The sequence below is a fragment of the Nicotiana tomentosiformis genome, unplaced genomic scaffold (genome assembly GCF_000390325.3).
Source record: "Nicotiana tomentosiformis unplaced genomic scaffold, ASM39032v3 Un00151, whole genome shotgun sequence".
NCBI classification, from domain to species: domain Eukaryota; kingdom Viridiplantae; phylum Streptophyta; class Magnoliopsida; order Solanales; family Solanaceae; genus Nicotiana; species Nicotiana tomentosiformis.
In genome coordinates, this window is record NW_027174710.1 from 17,514 (window position 1) to 41,046 (window position 23,533).

General features: G+C 34.0%; 2 protein-coding genes across 2 annotated transcripts; both read right to left on the reverse strand.

Annotated features, from left to right (window-relative positions):
• Positions 1-1,089: 1,089 nt before the first annotated feature.
• Positions 1,090-2,363, reverse strand: LOC138903914 (uncharacterized). Its single transcript, XM_070192490.1, has 4 exons — positions 2,351-2,363; positions 1,666-2,265; positions 1,457-1,583; positions 1,090-1,380 (listed from the first exon to the last, which is right to left on the reverse strand). Coding segments are annotated over exons 1-4 (1,020 nt in total). The 5' UTR covers positions 2,353-2,363.
• Positions 2,364-13,442: 11,079 nt separating this feature from the next.
• On the reverse strand, positions 13,443-17,612 carry LOC104116936 (intracellular ribonuclease LX-like). The gene is made up of 4 exons (XM_009627900.4): positions 17,354-17,612; positions 16,716-16,871; positions 14,757-14,949; positions 13,443-13,819 (listed from the first exon to the last, which is right to left on the reverse strand). Exons 1-4 carry the CDS (start codon positions 17,456-17,458, stop codon positions 13,569-13,571), a joined length of 705 nt encoding a protein of 234 aa, XP_009626195.1. The 5' UTR covers positions 17,459-17,612; the 3' UTR covers positions 13,443-13,568.
• Positions 17,613-23,533: the final 5,921 nt, after the last annotated feature.

Genomic DNA, 23,533 nt, shown 5'->3' on the forward strand with positions numbered 1-23,533 from the left:
CCTATTTTTAAGCTACACCACCTGTCAATTATAACCAATATCCATCCTATAATGGCAGTATTACATTGGTGTCATTCAACCATAATTAATCAACAACAATGAATATACTAACAATAACAATAATTAACTAATAAAAACTATTAACTAACACTAACAACCATTATCTAACAACAACAACAACTAATAACAACCACAACAACTAATAACAACCACAACAATAACTACTAAAATGTTCAATAATAAAATAATAATACAATCATCATTCAAAACTAGTCTTAACTAAATATTGGCAAGTTCAATACTTTGTTTAGCAATACACACCATTCAATGAGTTTTTAATCTAGCATCATCTCCATCTTCACTCCTAGAACCTTGATCATCGGCACATGGAGAAGGCTCACGAGACCGAGGAATGGGGAAAGTACCACTAGCAAGAAGATTGGCCAGCTGACCTTGAAGGAGATTAAATTTTTCGTCCCTCCTTTCTAGCTGAACTTGAAGGGTACCAAATTGTTAATCTCTCTTTTTTTCTCTAGCCTTTGTCTCTTCAAGCACTGCTGTCAGCTTTGCAATCTTCTGTTCCATAAACGATATAGTCAACCTATCAATCGCCTCGCCTTGGGCCGAAGTCTCTATACCTTGCAATCCAGCCCTGTAACGCCGAAATGATTTATCTGGAAGGTCGTATGCTATCCCCTTTTTAGAACCACTGACAACATCCAACCATATCCTCTGCGCTTCTTCGTCTGAAATGGGCGGTCACTTGCCTTGCTCATTCGGTGGCAAGCTCTAAGTGTACTCCTCCACATTAATCTTGTAGCGACCCTTTATTTAGAAGATAGAAAATTACTAACTATATAATATTATAAACATTTATAGTAGTTATGAAACTTACATGTGTAGTCTCCTCCCGGTCCTCGACCCATCTAGTTGGATATGTCGGTGCCTTCTTCTTCCGGATGTGAGTCTCCATGAAGAACTAATCATGACTCATCTTCCTCCCATATGTTTTTTCCTACAAATATAATAAAATGTGTTAACGAAATTAACATATATAAATATAGTTTGATAAACATAGATCGAAATATTTTAAGGAATTTCCAATTGTCTCCTCGTATCCCCCATGCTCCTTGAACCCATATAGTACAAGGAGCCACCCTTCTCAGATGCTCGGGCCTTCTTTCCCAGTTCACTCTGCTTCTCGAATTTCTCGGTGGCCCAATACCTCTGCAGATCCTCCCATAAATCGGGCAGAACCCATGGAGGCTTCTTGTTAACCTTTCGAGCGGAGCAGAAGGAATCAGAGAGTCTCTTACGGTATTTGTACTCCCAATTTGCACAAATTTCATGGTTATACCGGTCCTCCCAGGCACACTTAGCCTGCAAATAAAGTATGTAACATTAGATAAAAATATTATTAATATAATACTTAAATAGATAAGGATTGTATTAAAACCTTAAATTGGTTGAACATTTGTTGCACGAGATCCTCTGGAGGGTCACTCCAAGTCGGATAGGGTGCATTATACAACCCGCTAAGAATATCAGTGATTATCTTTGTAACCTGATGATTAGGAATGAACCTGCAACATAGAAATTACATTAAATAAACAAGAGTAGCTATTATAATTCAGCAAAAATAAAGAAGTAATAAATAAATCTTACCCATTGCCCTCAGGCCTGATGATCATCCTATGATAACGATCATAACGCACTTCATCAGGATCTTCATCCTCCGATGAATCTAAAGCGTGCGCAGAAGGGGGGGCATCTGGCTCAGTGCTACTATCCCGAAGACGAAGTCTAGAAATGCTAGGAGACGAACTCTGTGGAGAGGGAGACGAGGTCCCTGATGAAGATGGTTGCGATCCACACCCCTGCATCGATCTAGACCCCTGCTGCGATCCGGCCGACTGAAATCTAGATGGATGCGATCCAGCTAGAGATGAAGCAAATAGAGCAGATGACAGGCGTACCACATGGCTCTGTGACTGGTGACTCGATGCACCCATATAAGTACTTATAGGATCCTGTGGAGGAAGCGGGGTATAGCCCAGTAGCGGAGAATGGTGATAATACTGCTGGGCGGGCGAATGGTAGGTAGTATGATGGGTATATGAATGTGGTGGAATAGATCTGTGCCTAGAAGATTGCTGCCGACCATCAGCAGCAGAGGGATACAAGTGTGGAGTGGAAGAATGCGAGGGTGTAGCACCATCATCATGATCAATAGGCCTTTTATCCTTCCTAGACCTACCTCGACCCCTACCGGCCATCTGCATAAATTAAAAAAAATATTAGAATTGAGAATATAAATCTATATAAGATGAGAGCGCTTGAAAAAACTAACATGCTAGTCGTCTTCGTCGGCGTATCCTTCCTCGTATGAAAATCCTTCCTCTTCACTTATTTCATTTTCATTAGGTGATTCTTCATCCTCATTTTCTATGATTGTTATTTCCTCCATATCAACGTCTTCTAATATGCGTTGAGGATGCTCCAAATAATTTTCTAACTGATCACCCACCATTTGGTTAACACTTGAGGTATCGGTTTGGTAAGCAACATCTAGCACATTCTCAACTTTCACCTAACAACAGGCTTTGTTTCGATTACAACCAACCAATCAGCATTATCCCTTCGCTATATTATATCGAATATAGCTTATATATATAAGCTATATTATATCGAATATAATACTATATTAAGATGTATATATATATATCAAATAAGTATTAAATATTATTTATTTAAAAGCTCTTTATTATTTACACACACAAATATTATTAAATTTATATTTTAATTTGTATTATAATTATTTCGGTTGGTTAATTAAATATATATAATTTTTATCTTGGGCGGAAAATAAAAAATTCAAACTTTTCGACCGAAATCGGTTGGAAATTCTGAAAATATTTAATATATAATTATTTTTGTATATTATATATAAGTATGACCAAATATTTGACCAATTTCCGACCGAATCCGGTCGGAAATTTGGAAATATTTTAATAAATAATTATTTTGGTACATTATATAGAAGTATGACCAAATATTTGATCAATTTCCGACCGATATCGGCCAGAATTTATTTTTTTTGTTGTCAGCCAGATTTTTGTTGACTTTTGCGACCAAATACTTCATTTCCGACCAATTTCGGTTGGTTTTTTTTCCAACCAATTTCGGTCGGAAATTTTTGGATGCAAAATGCCAGTTTTTTAGTAGTGATTCACAGTCATTTCCTCGGAAAAATTAAAATGAAAGTTAATTGGACACGACCAAGGTTTTAGTATTAGATAGGTTTAATTTCAAATACTTTCTCTTTTGTATAATATATTTTACAAGATATTAATTTTATATGTATAGAGATCTAAAATTAATCTAACATGATAGTTAAACATAAATGTTAAGATCTAATGTGAGATAATCTCTTAATTACCATCCATAAATACGAATTCATTTCTCAATGGATGGTACTCACAACCGAACTTATATTTTCTTTTCAAGCCTAAAGAAAATAGTAAATTATGGATATATTTGAAGATGCTAGAATATAAAACCAGTACAACTCATGCACGAAGATGACACCTTGTAAAAATTTGGCCATCTACAGCAACAAATACTCTTAGGAGGCCTATAAAAATTGACACCTACAACAATACATAATAAGAATTGACAGATTATTTTTGTAAAAGATTAGGGTTGGCTACTCAAGCCTATAAAAATTGACATTGTTTAGCCAAATCTCAAAAAATATTCATCAGAGAAGAAGAATTAGTGAAGATTTATTGTAACGACCCGGCCAGTCGTTTTGAAAGTTGTAGCCTTGTTTCCCCTATTTACTACTCATTTTATACTTTATAGTTGTTATGTAACTTGCCGGGGTAGTCGGTTCGGGTCCGGTGAGATTTCAGAATGAAATAAGACACTTAGCCTCAAGGTTGAAAGCTTAAGCTGAAACGATTGACCGGATATCGACCTATGAGTAAATAACTTCGGAATAGAGTTTTGATGGTTCTGTTATCTCCGTTGGGTGATTTTGGACTTCGGAGTGTATCCGTTGTGATTTGGAGGTCCGTAGTGGAATTAGGTTTGAAATGGCGAAAGTTGAATTTTTAGGAAGTTTGACCGGGAATGGACTTTTTGATATCAGGGTCAGATTCTGATTCCGGAAGTTGGAGTAGGTCCAAAATATCATATGTGACTTGTATGCAAAATTTGGGGTAAATCGAACGTGTTTTGATAGGTTTCGACGTCATTTGTAGAAGTTGAATTTCTTTAGTTTCAATAGGCTTGAATTGAGATGTGATTCATGTTTTTGATATTGTTTGACGTGATTCGAGGGCTTGACTAAGTTCGTATGAGGTTTTAGGACTTTTTGGTATATTTGGTTGAGGTCTCGGGGGCCTCGGGTTGATTCCGAATGGTTAACGGACCAAAAGTTGAAGTTGAGTGATTCTTGAAGATGGGCCTCTGCTTGTGTAACTGCACCTGTAGAGCTTTGATCCCTGGTGCGGGTTGGGATGCGCATATGCGGTTTGAGGGGAGTGTGCAGGTGGTCACAGGTGCGAAGAGTTTTCTGCACCTACGTGGCTGCAAATGCGACGGGAAGAGAGTAGAAGTGGAATGCGATAGGGAGTTCCGCATCTGCGTGACCGCAGATGCAGCATGAGGACCACAAAAGCGGAAGTGGGCAGAAGAGCTGGGTCCGCAGAAGTGGCTTGGATGCTAGAAGAAGCGAGTCCGCATACGCGGAGTGAGGGACCGCAGGAGCGGTATGGACCGCAGATGCATAGGTGATGTCACTTCGGCGACGCCGCAGAAGCGGTTAAGTGTCCGCAGAGGCGGAAAGCCTGGGCAGATTATTAAATCAAGGGTTCATGATTTTGGCTTCATTTCAAACAATTCAAGCACGGTTTAGGCGATTCTTGAGAGAATTTTCGAGGGGTTTCTTGAGTCTCTTGTGCTCGTTTTTCATCAATAATCTTGCTTCCCTATTGATTTTTCTACCTAGTTGGTCTGTATTTAAGGTATAACTTGGGAGTTTGAGGTTAGGAATTTGGAGAGTTTGATTTGGAAAATTGGGTGACGAGTCGGTGTCGGATTTTGATAAATTTAATATGGTTAGACTCGTGGTTCAGTGGGCTTTCGGATTTTGTGACTTTTATCGAATTTCAAGACATGGGCCCGGGGGCGAGCTTTTGAGCCGATTTTTAATTTTGAGTAGTAGCTTAGCATTTTATTATGGAGTTGATTCCTTTAGCCCGTATTTATTATATCGCATTATTTATGGCTAGATTCGAGGCATTCAGAGGCCGTTTCGCGAGGCAAGGGTGTGTTGGGGTAGAAATTTACTCGGATTGAGGTAAGTAACAGTTCTAAATTTGGTTTCGAGGGTACGAAACCCCGTACTATGTGTCATGTATTTGGTTTTGAGGTGACGCACATGCTAGGTGGCGGGTGTGTGGGCGTGCACCGTAGGAATTGTGACTTGGTCAAATTTTATGGAATCGTGTAGTTGAATAATCTGTTATTATTTGTACATTCTCCATGTAGTAGAGAAATTGAACCACAAATCAAGCTTAGACTATGTGTTGGCTTGTAGGGACCCGCATAAGTCGTGTACAGGTTGAATTATCTGCTAAATTACTGTTTTATACCCAGTCACAGTTTTACTTGTTAATATCTCAGTCTCTGTTGTTCCTTGTTGACACATTATATCATTTCTGTTGGGGCTGACATTCATGATTATTGAGAGCCCGAGAGAATGGAGAGGTTGATGATTGAGTGAGGTCGAGGGCTTGGTTGTGAGAGATTGATACCATAGCACGCGAGTTGTCCGTGCAATATGTGAGTTGTCCGTGCGGATTATAGCATTTGGGCTGAAGGAGCCCCTCCGGAGTCTGCACACACCCCCAGTGAGCGTAGGTACCTACTGAGTACGAGTGCCAAGTGAATGGGAGGGCTGAGTGACTGTGGCCTTGAGATGATGCATTTAATTTCATTATTGTTGCACTTAGCTTCCATGTATCGCTGTCTTGAAATTTCTGAAAGATAATATACTATTTTTCACTTAAACTTGTCATGGAATAATTGTTTGACCTAATTTATCGAACTTGAGAGCATGCCTACTTTTCTATGTTGAAATCACTGTAATTGAACTATAACTGTGAAGTTCATCACTACTTTCAGTTCTTTATTTAGTCTTGTTACTTACTAAGTTGATTGTACTCACGCTACACCCTACACCTTGTGTGCAGACCCATGTGCTTCCGGTCACGGCGGCTGTTGAGTTGTGGAGTTCGGATTCTCGGAGACTATCGAGGTAGTTGCTTGGCGTTTCGCAGACCTTGTTTCTCCTTCCCTATCTTTCTACTTATTGTATTTAGCTTCACATTATCATAGATAGTATTTTCCAGACTTGTGATGTATAGATACTCATGCACTCTGTGACACCTCGGTGGTTGGGAACTTTTGCGTTATATTTTGGGTTTCTATCCCGTTTATGAAAACTTTTAATTGTTTAAACTGCTTTAATTCATTTTCTGTTAAAAGTGTTGAAAATATTTTTAAATGTCGGCTTGCCTAGTACCACGATTGGCGCCATCACGGCAGATTAAGATTTTGGATCGTGACATTTATATATCATCAAATAGTAACAATCTAGTCTTCCAAAAATTCCAATAGACTATATGCCTTTTCACTTCTATATTTTCAAAAGAATCTTTTTCAAAAACCACAAAAAAAAAAAAATCTTTCCTTTTCTTCCAACTATCCAGTTAGCCGACAAAGTTTACCCCAACAACAAACATACACCCACCAACACCATATATTTATACTCCTGCTGGATATTGATAAACAACATGTGAATTATTTCCAAAATGCGGTTAGCTTTACTGTCAAACAAAAATATATTAACTATAGTGTTTCACGTGAAGTTTTAAATTTTTTTTATTTTTTTAGAAAAACTCAAAAGTCAATATTTGGATTCATTGAAAAGAATTAATATAATTATTAGAGTCCAATCCACTCTTTTTGTGTGTGACTGAGAACAACTATTCAGAAAAAAAAATACAAGAAAATCTAGGTCAAAATTTGAAATTTCAAAAGTTCAACCCCAAATTAATGTCAAGCGTCAATTCCATTGCATTTCGTAAAGAATTGGTTAATCCTTGGTTCAGATTTCCTTCTGGATATCTCTCTTGCTGGATTTTCTTTTCTTTTTTTTTTTCCTTTTCCACTCTTTTAAATTTTCCAGAAGCTTGAATATAATTCCTACACACTCTCTCTCTCTCCCATCACCGTTGATAAATAAGAAAAACAATTTGGAAGGAAAATCAAGTGCTATGAGGAGAAACGAACACACAAGAAAACCAATAAATATTGAAAACTTTACTTAGCTATACTATAATATAAACTTATATGTCACTTTTATTTAGCTTCATACTTAATTATATTCAATATCTATATTTACCATTTATATACAAAGCATATAAAAAAGAAAATAGAAGAGTCCTTAAATTTAGCATCCTATTCTCTCTCCTTCACCAACCCCTCATACTTAAAAGATTTCACATCTCATTCTCTCTCCCTCATACTTATCACCCAAAATTGGTACTTCTCTCACAATATAAACGAAAATGGCAAAAATTTTGTCTTTAAAATTACAGTAGCAAAGGATTCTCCATCGACATTCATTAAAAAACTTCAAAAACTTTGAATTCAATATTCAAAGTTTATAAATTTGTGATTTGTTTAGATTGGGTATTCTTGCAAATAATGGAGAATATACAACAACAACAACAACAACAACAACAACAACAACAACAACAACAACAATTACAACAACAACAACAACAACAACAACAACAACAAAATTTATTAAAAAAACTTTGAAAACTTTGAATTCAATATTCAAAATTTATAAATTTGTGATTTGTTTGGATTGGGTATTCTTGCAAATGATGGAGAATATAAAACAACAACAACAACAACAACAACAACAACAACAACAACAACAACAACAACAACAACAACATACTAGTAGTATCCCACACCGTGGAGTCTGGGAAGGGTAGTGTGAACGCAGACTTTACCCCTACCTTGTGAGGATAGAGAGGTTATTTCCAATAGACCCTCGGCTTAGGAAAGCATAAACACCATATTAATAAAAATATAGATAAGAAAGGATAGTACCAAGAAGCCATATAAAAATAAAATAAAAAACAACGAGATAGTAAGGTGATCAACAATGAAAGAAAACAATGGTTAGTCATAAAAACCTATTACTAACAGAAAGCGAGACTGCGTGCTAATACTACTGTTATGAACACTCTAAACTACCTACTCTACTACCCTAATTCTCGACCTCCATACCTTCCTATCAAGGGTCATGTCCTCGGTCAGTTGAAGATGCACCATGTCTTGCCTAATCACCTTTCCCCACCTCTTCTTCTACCTATCTCTACCTCTCCATAGGCCCTCCATTGTCAACCTTTCATACCTCCTTACTGGGGCATCTGTGTTCCTCCTCCTCACATAACCAAACCACCTAAGTCGTGCTTCCCGCATCTTGTCCTCAATCGGGGCCACACCCACATTATCGCGAATAACCTCATTTCTGATCTTATCTAACCTGGAGTGCCCGCACATCCATCTCAATATCCTCATCTCTTCCACCTTCATCTTCTGGACATGAGCGATCTTGACTGGACAACATCGTTGGTCTGACTACCACTTTGTAGAACTTATCCTTTAGTTTCGGTGGCACCTTCTTGTCACACAAAATACCGAAAGCGAGTCTCCATTTCATCCATCCCGCCCCAATACAACGTGTGATATCTTCATCAATCTCCCCATCACCCTGAATAATTGACCCAAGGTACTTAAAACCCCATATCCTAGAGATGACCTGCGAGTCTAGCGTCACCTCCCATTCCCCTCCTTGAGTCTCGCCACTGAACTTACACTCCAAGTATTCTGTCTTGGTCCTGCTCAACTTGAAACCTGTAGATTCCAGGGTCTACCTCCATACCTTTAATTTCTCGTTCACATCGTCTCGCGTCTCGTCAATCAATACAATATCATCTACAAATAGCATGCACCACGGCACCTCCCCTTGGATGTGGCACGTTAATACATCCATCACCAGAGCAAACAAAAAAGGGTTGAGTGCCGACCCCTGATGCAACTCCATCATCACCGAAAATTGATTAAGTTTAGAGTTGGTTACGTAAATTTCATATTGAAACTCGAAGAAAATAAAGTTGTAGGAATTGTATGATAAATGTATCACAATTATTTTTGAATTGTGTCACAGTTGTATGTTACTTGTATCCGATATATCAATACCTAAAATAATATTTGATACAATACTAATATAATTATAATATAATATTATATCAGATTTTAAGTTTAGAGTTGCGATTGAAATTTGAAGAAGATGAAGATCACACTTGTATCTCAAATTTTCATAAAATGTGTCGCACTTTGTATCACAAATGTATGAGAATTGTGTTACTATTGTATCAGGTATTGTTTTAGATATTAATGTATCAAATACAAGTTAGATACAATGGTGATACAAGTATGATACATTTATAATATAATTATGTTTTAGGTATTGATGTATCAGATACAATTATGATACAATTATTATATAATTATCATGCAATTTCTGCAACTTCTTCTCCGAGTTTGAATTTTCACCTTAAACCAACTCTATACTTAACCATTCTCCATCAAAATTGAGATATAAACTTCAAAAGTATATTCCCAATCACTTGCAAGAACATCTAATCCAAACAAATCACAAAATTTTAAAACCCGAAATTATATGTATGTATGCTCGAGAATCATGTGTACTTTTGGTCTTCGAATGGATCAATTTGTGGATGAGTGTGTTAAGCAAACAAATTGAAGAAATTAGGGAAAGAAAAAAAGAGAAGGAGAGAGAAGAGAGGAGAGGGAAAAAAAGAAATGACTTAATTGAATGCACTAATAATGAGGTGTGAGCCTTTTAAGGGGAATATACAATTTGTAAGAAAAATTTAGATGTTTATTGAAAACTATAAAACGGTAAATAAATTTCTATTATAGTATATATAAAAAAACTCCCATAAATATCTGCAAAGAAAACTACAATGAATTAGGTGTTTGGACATAAAAAATGTAATTTTTGAAAAAAAAGAAGAAGTAGTATTTGGAGTTAAGTTGAAAAATGATATTTGGAATTTGACATTAAATTTGGATATGCATTTCACTTGAGAAAACGTTGCAGTTTTTATGAGTGGGGAAAAAATAATTCTGAAAATTCTGAAATAGTGATTTTTGAAAAATTTATTTTCGAAAAATTTCCAAAAAGTTGTAAAATTTTATGTACAAACATGCTTTTGAAAAAAGAAATAAAAAAAAATATATTTATGGACAAACGGTCCGAAATGTCGGGCAAAATTTGGGCCAACTGAAATAATTATGAGGGCTTCTCTTGAGCCAGTCCAACAATCTCTAAAAGTAAACTTTTTACTGTACCATTTTGTATTATTAATGTAGTTTATCAGTATCTTTTCTCTTTTTAAAAATAAAAGTAATTATCTCCTGATTTTACTTTGATAATGGTTAAATTAACTGTTTCAAAGCACACTTTAATTTTTTTTCTAAATTAAGAAGAATCGCGAAATTCATTTTCTCTTTGTTCTTCTTTTTCTCTTCTTTTTAATCTTCCCAGTGGAGTCTCATGACAATTTGTCATTCTCTTGAAAAACTAAGGAGTTGGATTAATCTCTTTTGAGACCAAATAACTGATAAGGAGTTGGACCTTATGAACGACATCCCAATCTTATTATTACCAAAAAAAAAAAAAGACATCCCAATCTTATGAAAACAAAATCAAGAGAAAATAGAGTGACATATGTCTTTGCGACTTATGTAAAAAATAACTCTGCAAAGATTTCTTACGTATAAAAATAAAGATCTTTTGAAAAATTTGACATATAACTAAAAGAAATTGTAATGGCTCAGAAAACTAATTGGCCCGACAATAAACCTATGTAATCATTGTTTCTTGTTTTTTTCCCTTTATTCTCCTTTTAAAAGAATGACTGTTGGCAAATATTCTTTTCTTAAATTCTACTTAAATTGTGTACTCAAACCACCTAAATTGGGTGCCTTATTTCGTTTTAAGAAGTAACCGTGCTCATCTTTGACTGCGTGAAGTGTGAGGATATAATGAACTTATTTAATTAAGTTCAAAATAGTTGTAACTTATTTAATTAATTTATAAATAAGTTCCTCCAAAGGGAAGATAGTAAGGCTCCAAATAGGGAATGGATTGGATTTGAATGGGAAACTCGTTCTTTCTCAAAGGTAAAGCCCAAACGATATTAAGGCCGCCAAATAAGGAGTTCGATTATTAGACCCAAAGTCCAAATGACTTATCCAATAACCCGAGGCCTTACAAAATAGGGGTATTATCACTTTTAGCCTGTGTCGGAAACTATTTACATCTGTCAATCGAAAAAGTATATAAAATTTGTATAATTTTTGTATATAACATACAGAATGCATATATATACAAAACAAATATATAAAGTTTTTGTATGTGATGATCTTTGTTTTTTTCAGCTATTATTTTTACAGCGGCTATACAGTATCATTTTTCCTAAAAAAATGTGATGGTCTTTGATTGAGCATGAAGTTAAAGATGTTAATTTAACATATAAAATATATTAGTGGTGATGAAAGAAAATATTAAAGTAGTGATTGTAAAGGAGCAAACATCACATAAAAGTGAAGAGTGAATAGTTTAATCAAGGTTATGAATTGTAAAACAAAATGGTGTCAAATTGTAGACACTGAAATTTTAACAGATCAAGATAAATCCTAAATTCAAGATGACTCTTGAAATATTAAGAGTCTATTAAGGTTACGTGGTGACTATTTCACCCTAACCATAATTCATGCCTATAAATAAGGTTACATATGTCCTTCAAGGATTATCTTAGCAATCCCATAATGCACAAAGAGATCAAATATACAATCTCAAAATTTCATAAAAATTCATGAAATATTCATTAGAGATCAAAGACATATCAAATATGTCTTGCTCAAAGTTCTAGCAACATTTAAGATCCAAATGGAGTGTTGTTATATGCTTCTTGATCATCAAATACATCAAGAATATGCATATCATCCTACGTTCGAGAAATACGTCGCTAAGGCCCTCAAATTATGGATAACAAATCGGAGGGAAGAATCAAGGGATAAATAGAGTTGTAACTTGCAATGTTTATCAATAAAATCCTTTTTTTCTTTATAGTTGTTTGTAATTGCAGTTTTATTTTTCTGCATAAAATTTATTGCAAACAAATTGGCACGCTCGGTGAGACCAGTTCTGCCCTTCATCTCTTCCTCCTGCAAATCGAAAACTTCAAGTTTCAAGATTATCTGTTATGATGGTCGGGTACTTCAAGTCTCGTCTTCAAGTTTCAGCAAGCCTACACCTCGACAAACCTTGAAGTAGGGGGCATTTGTAGATACTGAAATTTTAACAGATCAAGATAAATCTTAAATTTAAGACGACTCTTGAAATATTAGGAGACTATTAGGGTTACTTGGTGGCTACTCCACTCAAACCCTAATTCATGCATATAAATAAGGATGCATATGTCCTTCAAAAATGATCTCAGCAATCTCATAATGCACAAAGAGACCAAATATACAATCTCGAAATTCCATAAAAATTCATGGATTATTCATTAGAGATCAAAGACATGTCAAATATGTCTTGCTCAAAGTTCTAGCAACATTCAAGATCCAAATGGAGTGTTGCTATATGCGTCTTGATCATCAAATACATCAAGGAGATGCATATTATCCTACGTTCGAGAAATACCGGGCCCTTGAATTACGGATAACAAATCGGATGGAAGAATCAAGGGATAAACAAAGTTGTAACCTACAATGTTTATCAATAAAATCCTTTTTTTCTTTATAGTTGTTTGTGATTGCATTTTTATTTTTCTGCATAAAATTTATTGCAAACACTAATATTTTGACACGATTAAAATGAAAAAAAAAGAAAGAATATCATATAAATTAAACAAACAAGTGGAGTATTTTTTTTTTTATTTTTAACAAATGAGTTATCCCAATTCGATAATTTTACAAATAAACCTCCTGATCAAATTGCAAATAAAGCGTCTTTAGTAGTTGATATTTTTGAATTGTCGGTATCTTTTATTATTATTGTAGCTGCCATTTTTGTAACTAAACACTAAATAGCTTTTAAAGCGGTGTTCTTAACTAATTGACGAGCCATATATACAGATGAAGGAAGAAAATTCAAGAAAGACTTATATAGAGAAAGAAAAAGGACGATATACATATGACAAAATAACAGAATCAAGTTAAAAGATTGGAACCATGTTCACTGAAATTGAATATAAGAAAATAAAACTTGACATTTCGTTAACATGTTATTACAAATGTGGAAGGTTTTTAATTAAAAATACAACAGAAGATCAAGTATACGATCAAACAATTGAAGTTAACCAAGAAAAAAAAAAGAATTAAAATTCATCATGGTCAGAGGAGAAAGGAGGGAATTCAATCTTGGAACCACATCCTCGGCCCCGAGGGAAAACTGGGCAATCAATAAAATCTGTTGCAGTTTTGTCCACACACAGATAAACTTGGTAAATCTGGTGGTTTCCTTGTGTATCCACATTGCATTCTATATAAGGGCTGTGTCCTACTCCTTCTTCTATTGCCTTTTTAATGCTTTCTAAAGTGTAATGTTCTCCATTCCTTGGATTAATCCCTAATGAACACAAAATAAAGTTAGCAGAGAAAAAATGAAGAATTAACCCAAATATATAGCTGCTCACCTAATCTCTTATACTAAAAATAGCAAACTTATATTTTTTTTACACAATCAATGCATTGTAACTTGTTGTAATACGTGACCTGCACTATTTTCCGGATCATAACTTACTATATAAAGTACTAATTGCATTTATTATACATGGTTAATTTTAATTATCTTTTAAGTAATTTGAAAATGTAATTTTTTATATGTTAATGTTTATTTAAACTCGGAAAAAATGTATTTTTACCATAGTATTGAAAACAAAGTTTAGTTTACTTATAAGATGTTTGATACTCTTTATGCTGTGAGGTCTTTTGGAGAAAATCGTACGAACTTGGTCCAAAACAAATAATATCTCACTATATTAAGAGCATTGTTGGGCTAGTAATTAACCCAATAATACAATATCAGTATATAATAATTCGTTGTCAAAATAGCATGGACTAGTCAATTTTCAAATTAGTAATTGAAATATAGCCAACATTTGCAAAGTCATTGAAAATAGCTACTGTTTTATGCGGAGATAAAATATGAACAAAATACCTTAGCTGAAACACGAAAAATTCCAGTATAATAAGCTGAATTATGGAACTCCAACATATTATGACTTCTAGCACATTCTGTAGGAATCTCATATGTAAAAAATTCGAGTTTTTTTTTGGATTTTTAATGTTTTTGTTTAGATTTTATTTTTATATGAAAAAGTAGCTAAATTTCGATTATTTTTGAAAAAGTGACTAATTTTTAATTAGCAGTTGTAAATAAAGTTATTTCTGATTTTTTCCTAATTCGTTGTACTATATATGTAACCTGTAAAAATCTTTTTCACTGTCAGTTTATAAATTCAACTCTTGTCAATGAGGAATTTATAGTTGGAAAATACACACACCTGCATTCTTAAGGTTTTCAAGAAGGTTGGATTTCTTCCTGAAGTCAAGAGCAGCTTGAAAGTAAGCACGTTCGCCAAGAGCTGAACAGGTCCCATGTTTTAGCCATTCATGGCTCCAGAATCTTACACCATCACTACTTGGGCAAGCCAACGATGGCCAATTCTTTTCCATTGTACTTATAAGATCTGAGATCTGCAAAATACAATTTTTTGAAAAGAATTTACTTGGCAAACATTATTTTAAAGCAAAAATATTGGATAAGAAACATTCATACAACACAAAAAGACAAAATGACCAAGGATCATGGGCGGAGCTGGAAGGTATTATACGCCCGGGTTCAGCTAAACTCAGTAACATTTGTCAAGATCAACAACAACAACAACAACAAAATCAGTGAAATCCCACAAGTGGGGTCTGGGGAAGGTAGTGAGTACGCAGACCTTACCCCTATCTTATGAAGGTAGAGAGATTGTTTTCGAAAGACTCTCGGCTCAAGAACCAATATTTATCAAGATCCAATATTTATCAAGATCCTATATTTATATTAAGAAGTTCATTAATTAAATATGTGCAACAATTGAATTTAAAATCCAGTTAATAACATCTGATATCTCTATCCTAAAATTTAAAATTCATAAAATTCAAATACTAGTTTCGGTCTCCGGTAATAAAGAACATTCGCAGAAGCAAAGACCTACTAAGCAAGTAGACATGGTGCTAACTGCTAAGCAACCAACCTCTGAGCAAGAATATACTAACTTTTAATTAATTGACTTACCGCATCACTTCATTTTTACTAGGTTAACATTTTTAAGAATTCATTTCTATGTATTGATAGTGTAATTTACTGGCAGATTATTTATAAGATAACTACATGTAAATTTTAGTGATAAGTATTAGGAGTAATTGGTGACTAATTGGTGAATTGGTAACTAACATGTTATCACATATTAAACTTTACTGATAAAGGAAAAAAATGATTTTGTCAGCTTATATAACTTAAATATTTCTTATTATTACATAATCTCAGAGTAGCAATTTTAATACAACGAAATAAAAAAATTCCTTAGAAGCAAAACCATGCTAGCCACGTACAGATACCTGAAACAAGAATGCTAAGCAAGGAAACGTGGAAAGCAAAAAGTAACAAATTATACTTTTTGTCAAAAGAAAGTAAATTCCCATTCATCTTAAAATCAGCTAATTAATTATTGGTCTTTCGAGTAGAAGCTGTCATTTTTCACGACTTTAGCACAAGAAAAACACTACCCCACATCACAACCTGCTTGCATGTTACTATATATATAAAAGATAAATGTAAAAGAACTTTTATACATAACGTTGAATTCAACACAACACAATAATAATAAATCCAGTGTAATATCACACTTATTATCCTTTCACGATGAGGGATTATGATCTATTATAAAATGTCATCTTCGTACTCCCTCCGTTCCATTTTTATATGTGTGTATTCTCCGTACACTAGAGGTGAAAGTACCTAAGTTTCAATGCACAAAATTCTTTAAAATTATTAAAATAAAATGGACATAATTGAAAACTACGTGAAAAAGTACTATTGTAAGTCAGCATATATAGTTAATTAATCAAAATATTTAATATAATAAGAGGAAATTTTGCAGTCAAAATTTTGAATTGATTTCTCAATTAGTAATAGTGTTTGTTTAATAAAATGGGGTAGAGAAAAAGTATCATTAGAACAAGTCAAATATAATTACCTAAAAAGAACTTAATTAGTAGGTGTGTCTTTTATTGACTCAAGTGTCTACGTTCATATACATTATCGTTAAGAGCAATTTTTTCTATATATGGAGATACAATAAAAGACTCTATTTGAGCAAGTTGACGATAATGATATTGACGTAAACCTAATAGTTTAAAGCAATTTGTGCTTGTACGTGACTACTTTAAAGATAAAGTTGAAAAAATGTGAGTACCTCTGATTCATCCAAAGAGCTTTCACGATCGCAGTTTTGAGGCCATTTGCCATTTTCATAGTTTGGCCATAGACCATGGATGCTAAAATCTTCATCTGGTTTTCCCGTTGTTGGATAGCAGCAACTACGCCTTGTGTCACAATAAGATGCCGGCCACTGCATCATAAACTAAATTTTTTAGATGACCTGATAGTATAAAGATTTATTTACACTGTCAGCTGCTGCGGCAGAATATTATACTTGAGATTGGAAACTGGATGTAAAACAATTTTTAACATCTTTGCCAATATTTCATTAGAATTGATCTTGTTTTTTTTTAGGTCAAGGGGATTCAACAGTTTATATAATCAAAAAGTTTGTTTTTACCCTATTTACACAATATTATTGTTTTCCGTACATAGTTTCAGTGTATAGAAGTTAAAGTCCGACTACCAGGGAGGGGCAGAGGGAGAGTGTTACCTACGGGTTTGGACAAATTCAATAGATTTTTGCTTAGATATTGTATTTGTATTAGAAATATGTATAAATACTTAATTGTGAACCCAATAACTAACGAGCTATGAGTTCGGTTGTAAATTCAGAACTCATAAACTTTAAATCCCGGCTCTACCGACTACAAAACATAGTTAGAGACTTACCTGTTGAACAAAGTAGAAGAAATCAAAGTCCTGTGCAACACAAAGAACTAACAAACATTGTACAACGAAAATCTTGATCAATAATGATTTTTGAGGTTTCATCATTTTCTAGCTTCCTCCTCCGATAAACTTTTGAAGTTGCTTCAAAGTTTTGTTGTTCTTTCTTTTAGGATAAGAAATGGAAAGAAAATATATTTTTGGTATTGTTAAAATTTGATAGTTGTGTATCAATTTATAGGCAAACAAAACACGTCGTGAAGGAATATCCTGATAAGTATATGCCAAGTATTGTGTAATATTTTATTTTCATTGTTGCGTGTTCAGCGTAAGCCCATGTGTCAATGTTAGTTGCCCATATCTATATATGCTTAAGTTTTGAAGATTACGCATTAACTAATTAATTAGCTTCTACTACTCGATATTCATGAACAATTTAAACTAAATAAATTACGTTCAAATCTTTCTATAACAATCATCCTTTATAACAATATTTTACTATAATTGATAAATTTTCTTTGGAACTGATTTTTCATGTTAATTATGTTATGTTATATATGTTCTCTATATTAGCATTATGCTATAGCAGTCAAAATATGTCCGGACGAATGATGTCATTATACAGAAATTTATTTGACTGTACTAGCTTTAAAGTGGTCTCCTAAGCTTTAAACGTTATGAATATAATAGAAAATAAGTAGATCGAAAAAGAACCTTGCAATGAGAAAGAAGAAGTAAAGTCCTGTATTTTCTAGCTGTGAAGTTTAATTGGAAGTTAAGCAAGGAAACGTATGCCTTGAGCTACGTTTGACAGTGAGTAATAGCTTTTGTTTTTTCAAGCAAAAAAATTGCTAATTCCTCTTGACATTTAACTTAAAATTGAAATAACAATAACAACAATAATGTCTCGGTTCCAAAAAAAGACTTGACTTGAGACATTCTTTTAAAATTGACCTCGATCGATCATTGAGCTAAGATTAATTGTCATAAACTTAAAACTCAAAGTGGTTTTAAATTCATTTGTGAAATATGAGTACTTAGACTTCGTTAATTTCAATAATGGACTAAGATTTACCAAAATGCAACTTCCCCCTTGATTTAGTTATTTATATATGGGTACACATAAGAAGATAAGGATGCCCAGGTTGACTTTAATTTACAGGCTCTCAAGTCTCAACCTATGAAATTTATTTGCTAAAAGTAAGATTAGTGTCATAATTAAATTAAACTGCCATGAAGTTGGAAAGATGTGGTGTTTGTAAAGCTAATCTTGAATTAACGAAGCTTATAATAAGGACCTTCTTAAGATCATGAAATAATATTATAAGCAGACAAAAGAGATTTTTTGTTTTTTGTTTTTTGGGTTAGTGACCAAAGAGAGAAGTTTATCGTGACACGTTCTTGGACTAATTATAGTTTATTTAACTTAATTTTTTCTTGGGTCCATTTTTTAATACTTCTAAGACTCGTATCACTTAATTGAGACAGTTTTTTGTTGTATGAACAGAATAAAATATAGATCAAAGTTAGGTGATAGGGCCGATCCAATCTACTATTAAACAACTCTGTTGTATCTTTTCTAAAGTCCAATTTATGATTTCCCTTTAATAATCAATGCTTCATTAGATCTGTAATTATTCCTTTAGAGCAAATTATAAGAACACGTCACACCCTTTGTGTTAATCTATTGCTTTAATTTCTGTGGGAAGTACGTAGGAAAAGACCAAGAAATTGAAACGATATAAAAAATAGAAAATGAGAGTGATTCTTTTCCCTTTGCTTGTTTTCGGACGATATAAAAGAGATATATATTTGGAGAGAACTACTGCGATCGATGACTTATTTAATTATAATGTCTAAATATGGGTGGTAAGATTAAACATATGAAAATATGGCCCAAATTCAGTTCAACCTGACCATTTAGCATTCGGGATATCCATAGAAGAAAAAAAGAAATCGATATAAAAGGGTAAATTGTGTTAACTTATCAAACTCCACTGAGCAAGATAGTTACTTCTTTTTTTCGGTATGCCGCTTTGCGAGCAAAGGATTAAACGCTAGCGCGCGGCCGATGAAAAACAATCTATGGGACATTAGTGATCAATATATTTTTCCTCTCCAATTTTCTTTCTCTTCAAAATTTCCTTCCCCTACTTTTTAAACAGGGGGAAAATCGACTTGAGTTTGTTTCCAATTTTCCCACGCTAGCTTTTGTAATGTGCTCAACATTTATGTGTTACGTACGCCTTAATTTAATTTTATATGTTTTACCCACAACCTAAATCTTCACAAAAGTACGTAATTTCTATTGATTATCTTTGAAAACTTAACATTTGTATAAATACTAATCGTAAAGGGCCACAAAAACTGTCAAAATTAGGAAAAAAGGAATATCCAAAGTGCCCAAAAAGGTTCAAAAACGATATTTTATTCTTAGTCCAACACTCAAGCACAAAGGTATGGCGCTTATTATGTGTTTCGTCATCATACGCAATCCTTAGCCCACAATATCTCTAAAAGTGTTTCACTTCATAAAATCATTTTTTTAGGAAAAATTGTGAGTGAAAGCTTAATTACTGTTAAATTGCATATTTCGATAAGAAAAGTCAAAGATCATTACCGCCGAGGGTTGTGGTGGGATGGATAGGATCCATCCATCCTTAATTAAATGTTTCAGGTTCGAGTCTCGAGAATGAAAGAAATTCTGATAAAAAACGCTTTCCCCTTTAATAAGTCTTATGCGATGCGAATTCAGATTAATCGAGGGCTCAATACAAGTAACTAACATCAAATGAGCAACCAAATAAGGACAAAGATCATTCCCAATTATTGAATCTTGAACCATATCGATGGCATGTACTCTATTTTGTGTTATGACACTTGACACTTAACTTGAAAATAGAAGCATGGGATGAAAATAAAATAGATTAAAGGGAAAAGGAAAAGTAATGAAAAGGTTGCCGACCTGCAGGTGCAGTGGGTAAGGAAAAAGAAATTAAAAAAACATGGAAGAAACTCTGTAAACCCAAAAACAAAAAAACAAAAAAAAGTAAAATTCATATTAAAGCTGTCACCTTCAAAGTTGAAATTAAGTTTGTCTATGAAAACCACGAATTTGATATCAATTTAATGGACTTCAATTCAGTCTAAACTTGTATTTCAATCTACACTTGTATATTTTATCGACCACAAGATCATTTTCTCCTTCGACATTAACTTGTTTTTATTTAAATGACATTTTGACTAAAAACGTATATACCGTACCTAATCTATGTGACAATCTGGATTGACACTCTTGGTGACGTTTAGATTATTTTTTTTAAAAAGAGTTCAGTTTTGCTTTGCTTCTTTTTTATTTTTTGCAAGTTTTAATATTTTGTTTTGAGAAAATTGTTAGAAAGAAAAAAGGAAAAAAAATTATCGTTTTCAGAAATGAGCAAGAGAAGTCCTCCATTTGGTTGTTTCCCATAATCTTTTTCAGTTATATAGTTATTGACGTTTCAAGGATAATGACAACAACGTACACGGCATGACCATTGTTCTGACAAACAGCCTCTCGTCTTCTAGTTGCCATGGAAAAAAAAGAATAAAAGAATTTGACGTTGCCCAATCATAGCATTATGCAAAGGCACCCGAGTTGGAGGAAGTTAGAAAGCACCAGTTTGCTCATAAGTTGGGTGATTTAACGGTCTTTTTTCTTCCATGGCAAAATTGGAGTTTGGCACTAATCAAAGGAAAAAGCAATGAAAGAGACTATAAGAATTTGTTCAAGGGGACGCTATCACCGGTTCCTCCTTCCTATTCCATTTTGTAAAGAGGAATGATATACAACAATTACACACACATACATATATATATATATAGGATATATAAGATGTACGGTACCTAAAAATGACAAAATTAACCCTTAAATACATTACTTATCACGCCGCCTCAAGCGATGCATGATCTAAAAGAATACAGAGCTTGTCACGTAGAAGTATCAAACGTGGAGAAGTGATACAACCTAAGGAGAACCACACCCCAAAAGCTAGCTATTGAGGTGGGAGAGCCCAATGTTATATAAATCCCACATCAGCACTTTGTAGTATCGATGCGGGACTCAAGCCTCATTCCTTGCAATAGACCATAACAAACCACCACGCTCCGCATCTGTCGTCCTCGACGGCTATGTGCTAAACATTTCTAGCTTCGGACGAACATTGCAATACCGGCATCACCATCCATGGCACGGTGTGCACAAAGGGTAGTGGTTGGCTCTGATACCATAGATACAACCTAGGGAGGACCATAACTCAAAAGCTAGCTATTGAGGTGGAAGAGCCCAAGGCTATATAAACTCCATATCAGCACTTTACAGTACTGATATGGGACTCAAGTCTCATTCCTTGCAATAGACCATAACAAGAAGGAACTGCTTTGTTTAGAAAATTCGCAAGTTGATCTTGACTTGGACAGTATTGGATTGAATAAAACTTGATGCAACTTTTTCACGAATAAAGTGAATATCAATCTCAATATGTTTGGTGTGAGCATGCTGGATAGGGTTGTGAGCTAAATATATGTTGCTAACATTGTCACAAAAAATTATGGATGGTAAAGAAATAAATATGTGAAGATCTCGCAGAAGAGAATGTAGCCAAGTGATTTCAGCAGCCGCATGAGTGACCGATCTATATTCAGTTTCAGCACTTGATTGAGAAATAACACTCTGTTTCTTATACGGCCATGAAATAAAATTAGAGCCGAGAAACATGCAGTACGCCAAAGTAGAACGACAAGTGGTTGGCCAACCCACCCAATCTGCATCATTATAACACCGCAAACTGTCAATAGAGCCACCAGAAATGAATAAACCATGATTCAAAGTTCCACGCAAGTAACGCAAAATTCATTTCACAACAGTATAATGAACTTCCAAGGGAGACTGCATAAATTGTGCCACTTGATTAACTATGAATGTGATATCTAAACAAGTGAATGTTAGGTATTGAAGACCACCAACAAGGCTTCTATAAAGTGTAGGATTAGAAAGTACAGAAGAATTATTTGAATACAGAGACGATTTAAGACAAAAAGAAGTTGAAACTGGTTTTGAGGAAAGTAAATTAGCTCGAACAAGGAGGTCTTTTATATATTTGTATTGACAAAGAAAATAATCCCCATTGCGCGCGGTGACAGAAAGACCAAGAAAATAATTAACCAATCCCAAATAATTCATCAAAAATTCAGACTTGAGAGTAAGAATTAAAGATTGAAGCAAAGAAGCAGTGAGAAGAATATCATGAATATAAAGAAGAAGAATACCAATGTCTGAGTTTTATTTGTAAACAAATAGGGAGGAATCAGACAAGCTATTCTTAAAACCATGACTTAAAATAAAAGAGGTAAATCGATGAAACCGTGCCTTAGGGTCTTGTTTTAAGCCATTAAGATTTTTGTTCAACCGATAAATATGGTGAAAAATTGTGGATAAACAAAGCCACTAGGCTACTTCATATATACTAGTTCATTAAGATTTCCATGTCAAAATTCATTCTTAACGTCTAATTGATGGATATGTTGACCGGGGAGAAGGTGTAAGGCGTTCCCCGAGTCCCGTGGTTCTAGCACGGTCGCTTTATTGACTATATTTGGCTTTAATTAATTTTGCATAAATTATGATTTATTGATTTCTATGTTTTATCTATCCGCTTATTTCTTGATTAGATTTATAAAAAAAAAATATCTTAAAAGAAGTCACGCACACGTGTACTTATTTTATTTGGCGTTTCAAGAATCATGTCAGGTATATTATTATTAAGGTGGTTTGGTCAAAGTCGTGTGGACGCATACTTTTATTTATTTGTGGGAACATAACTATGTCACGCGAACGTGTACATAATTACGATAGTTTATTTATTAATACGTGCCTAAATCACTTTAACGGTGTTAATTATTCTTCCTAAATTTTGAGATTATTGTAAGGTCATGAATTATGGAATTACTTGTGGAAGGGTGTAAGATTTGATTATTATAATTATGGTATAAATAGGGACATTGGGTAAGTGTTGTATTCATGCCCCCTTATAAAGCCCCAAGTTAAAATAACCATCAACTTAAAATATTCTACCAAACCAAGATTAGAGTAAGTAGCTAGTGGCCCAATCGGTTGTTTGGCCCAAACTAATTTAAATCAAAACT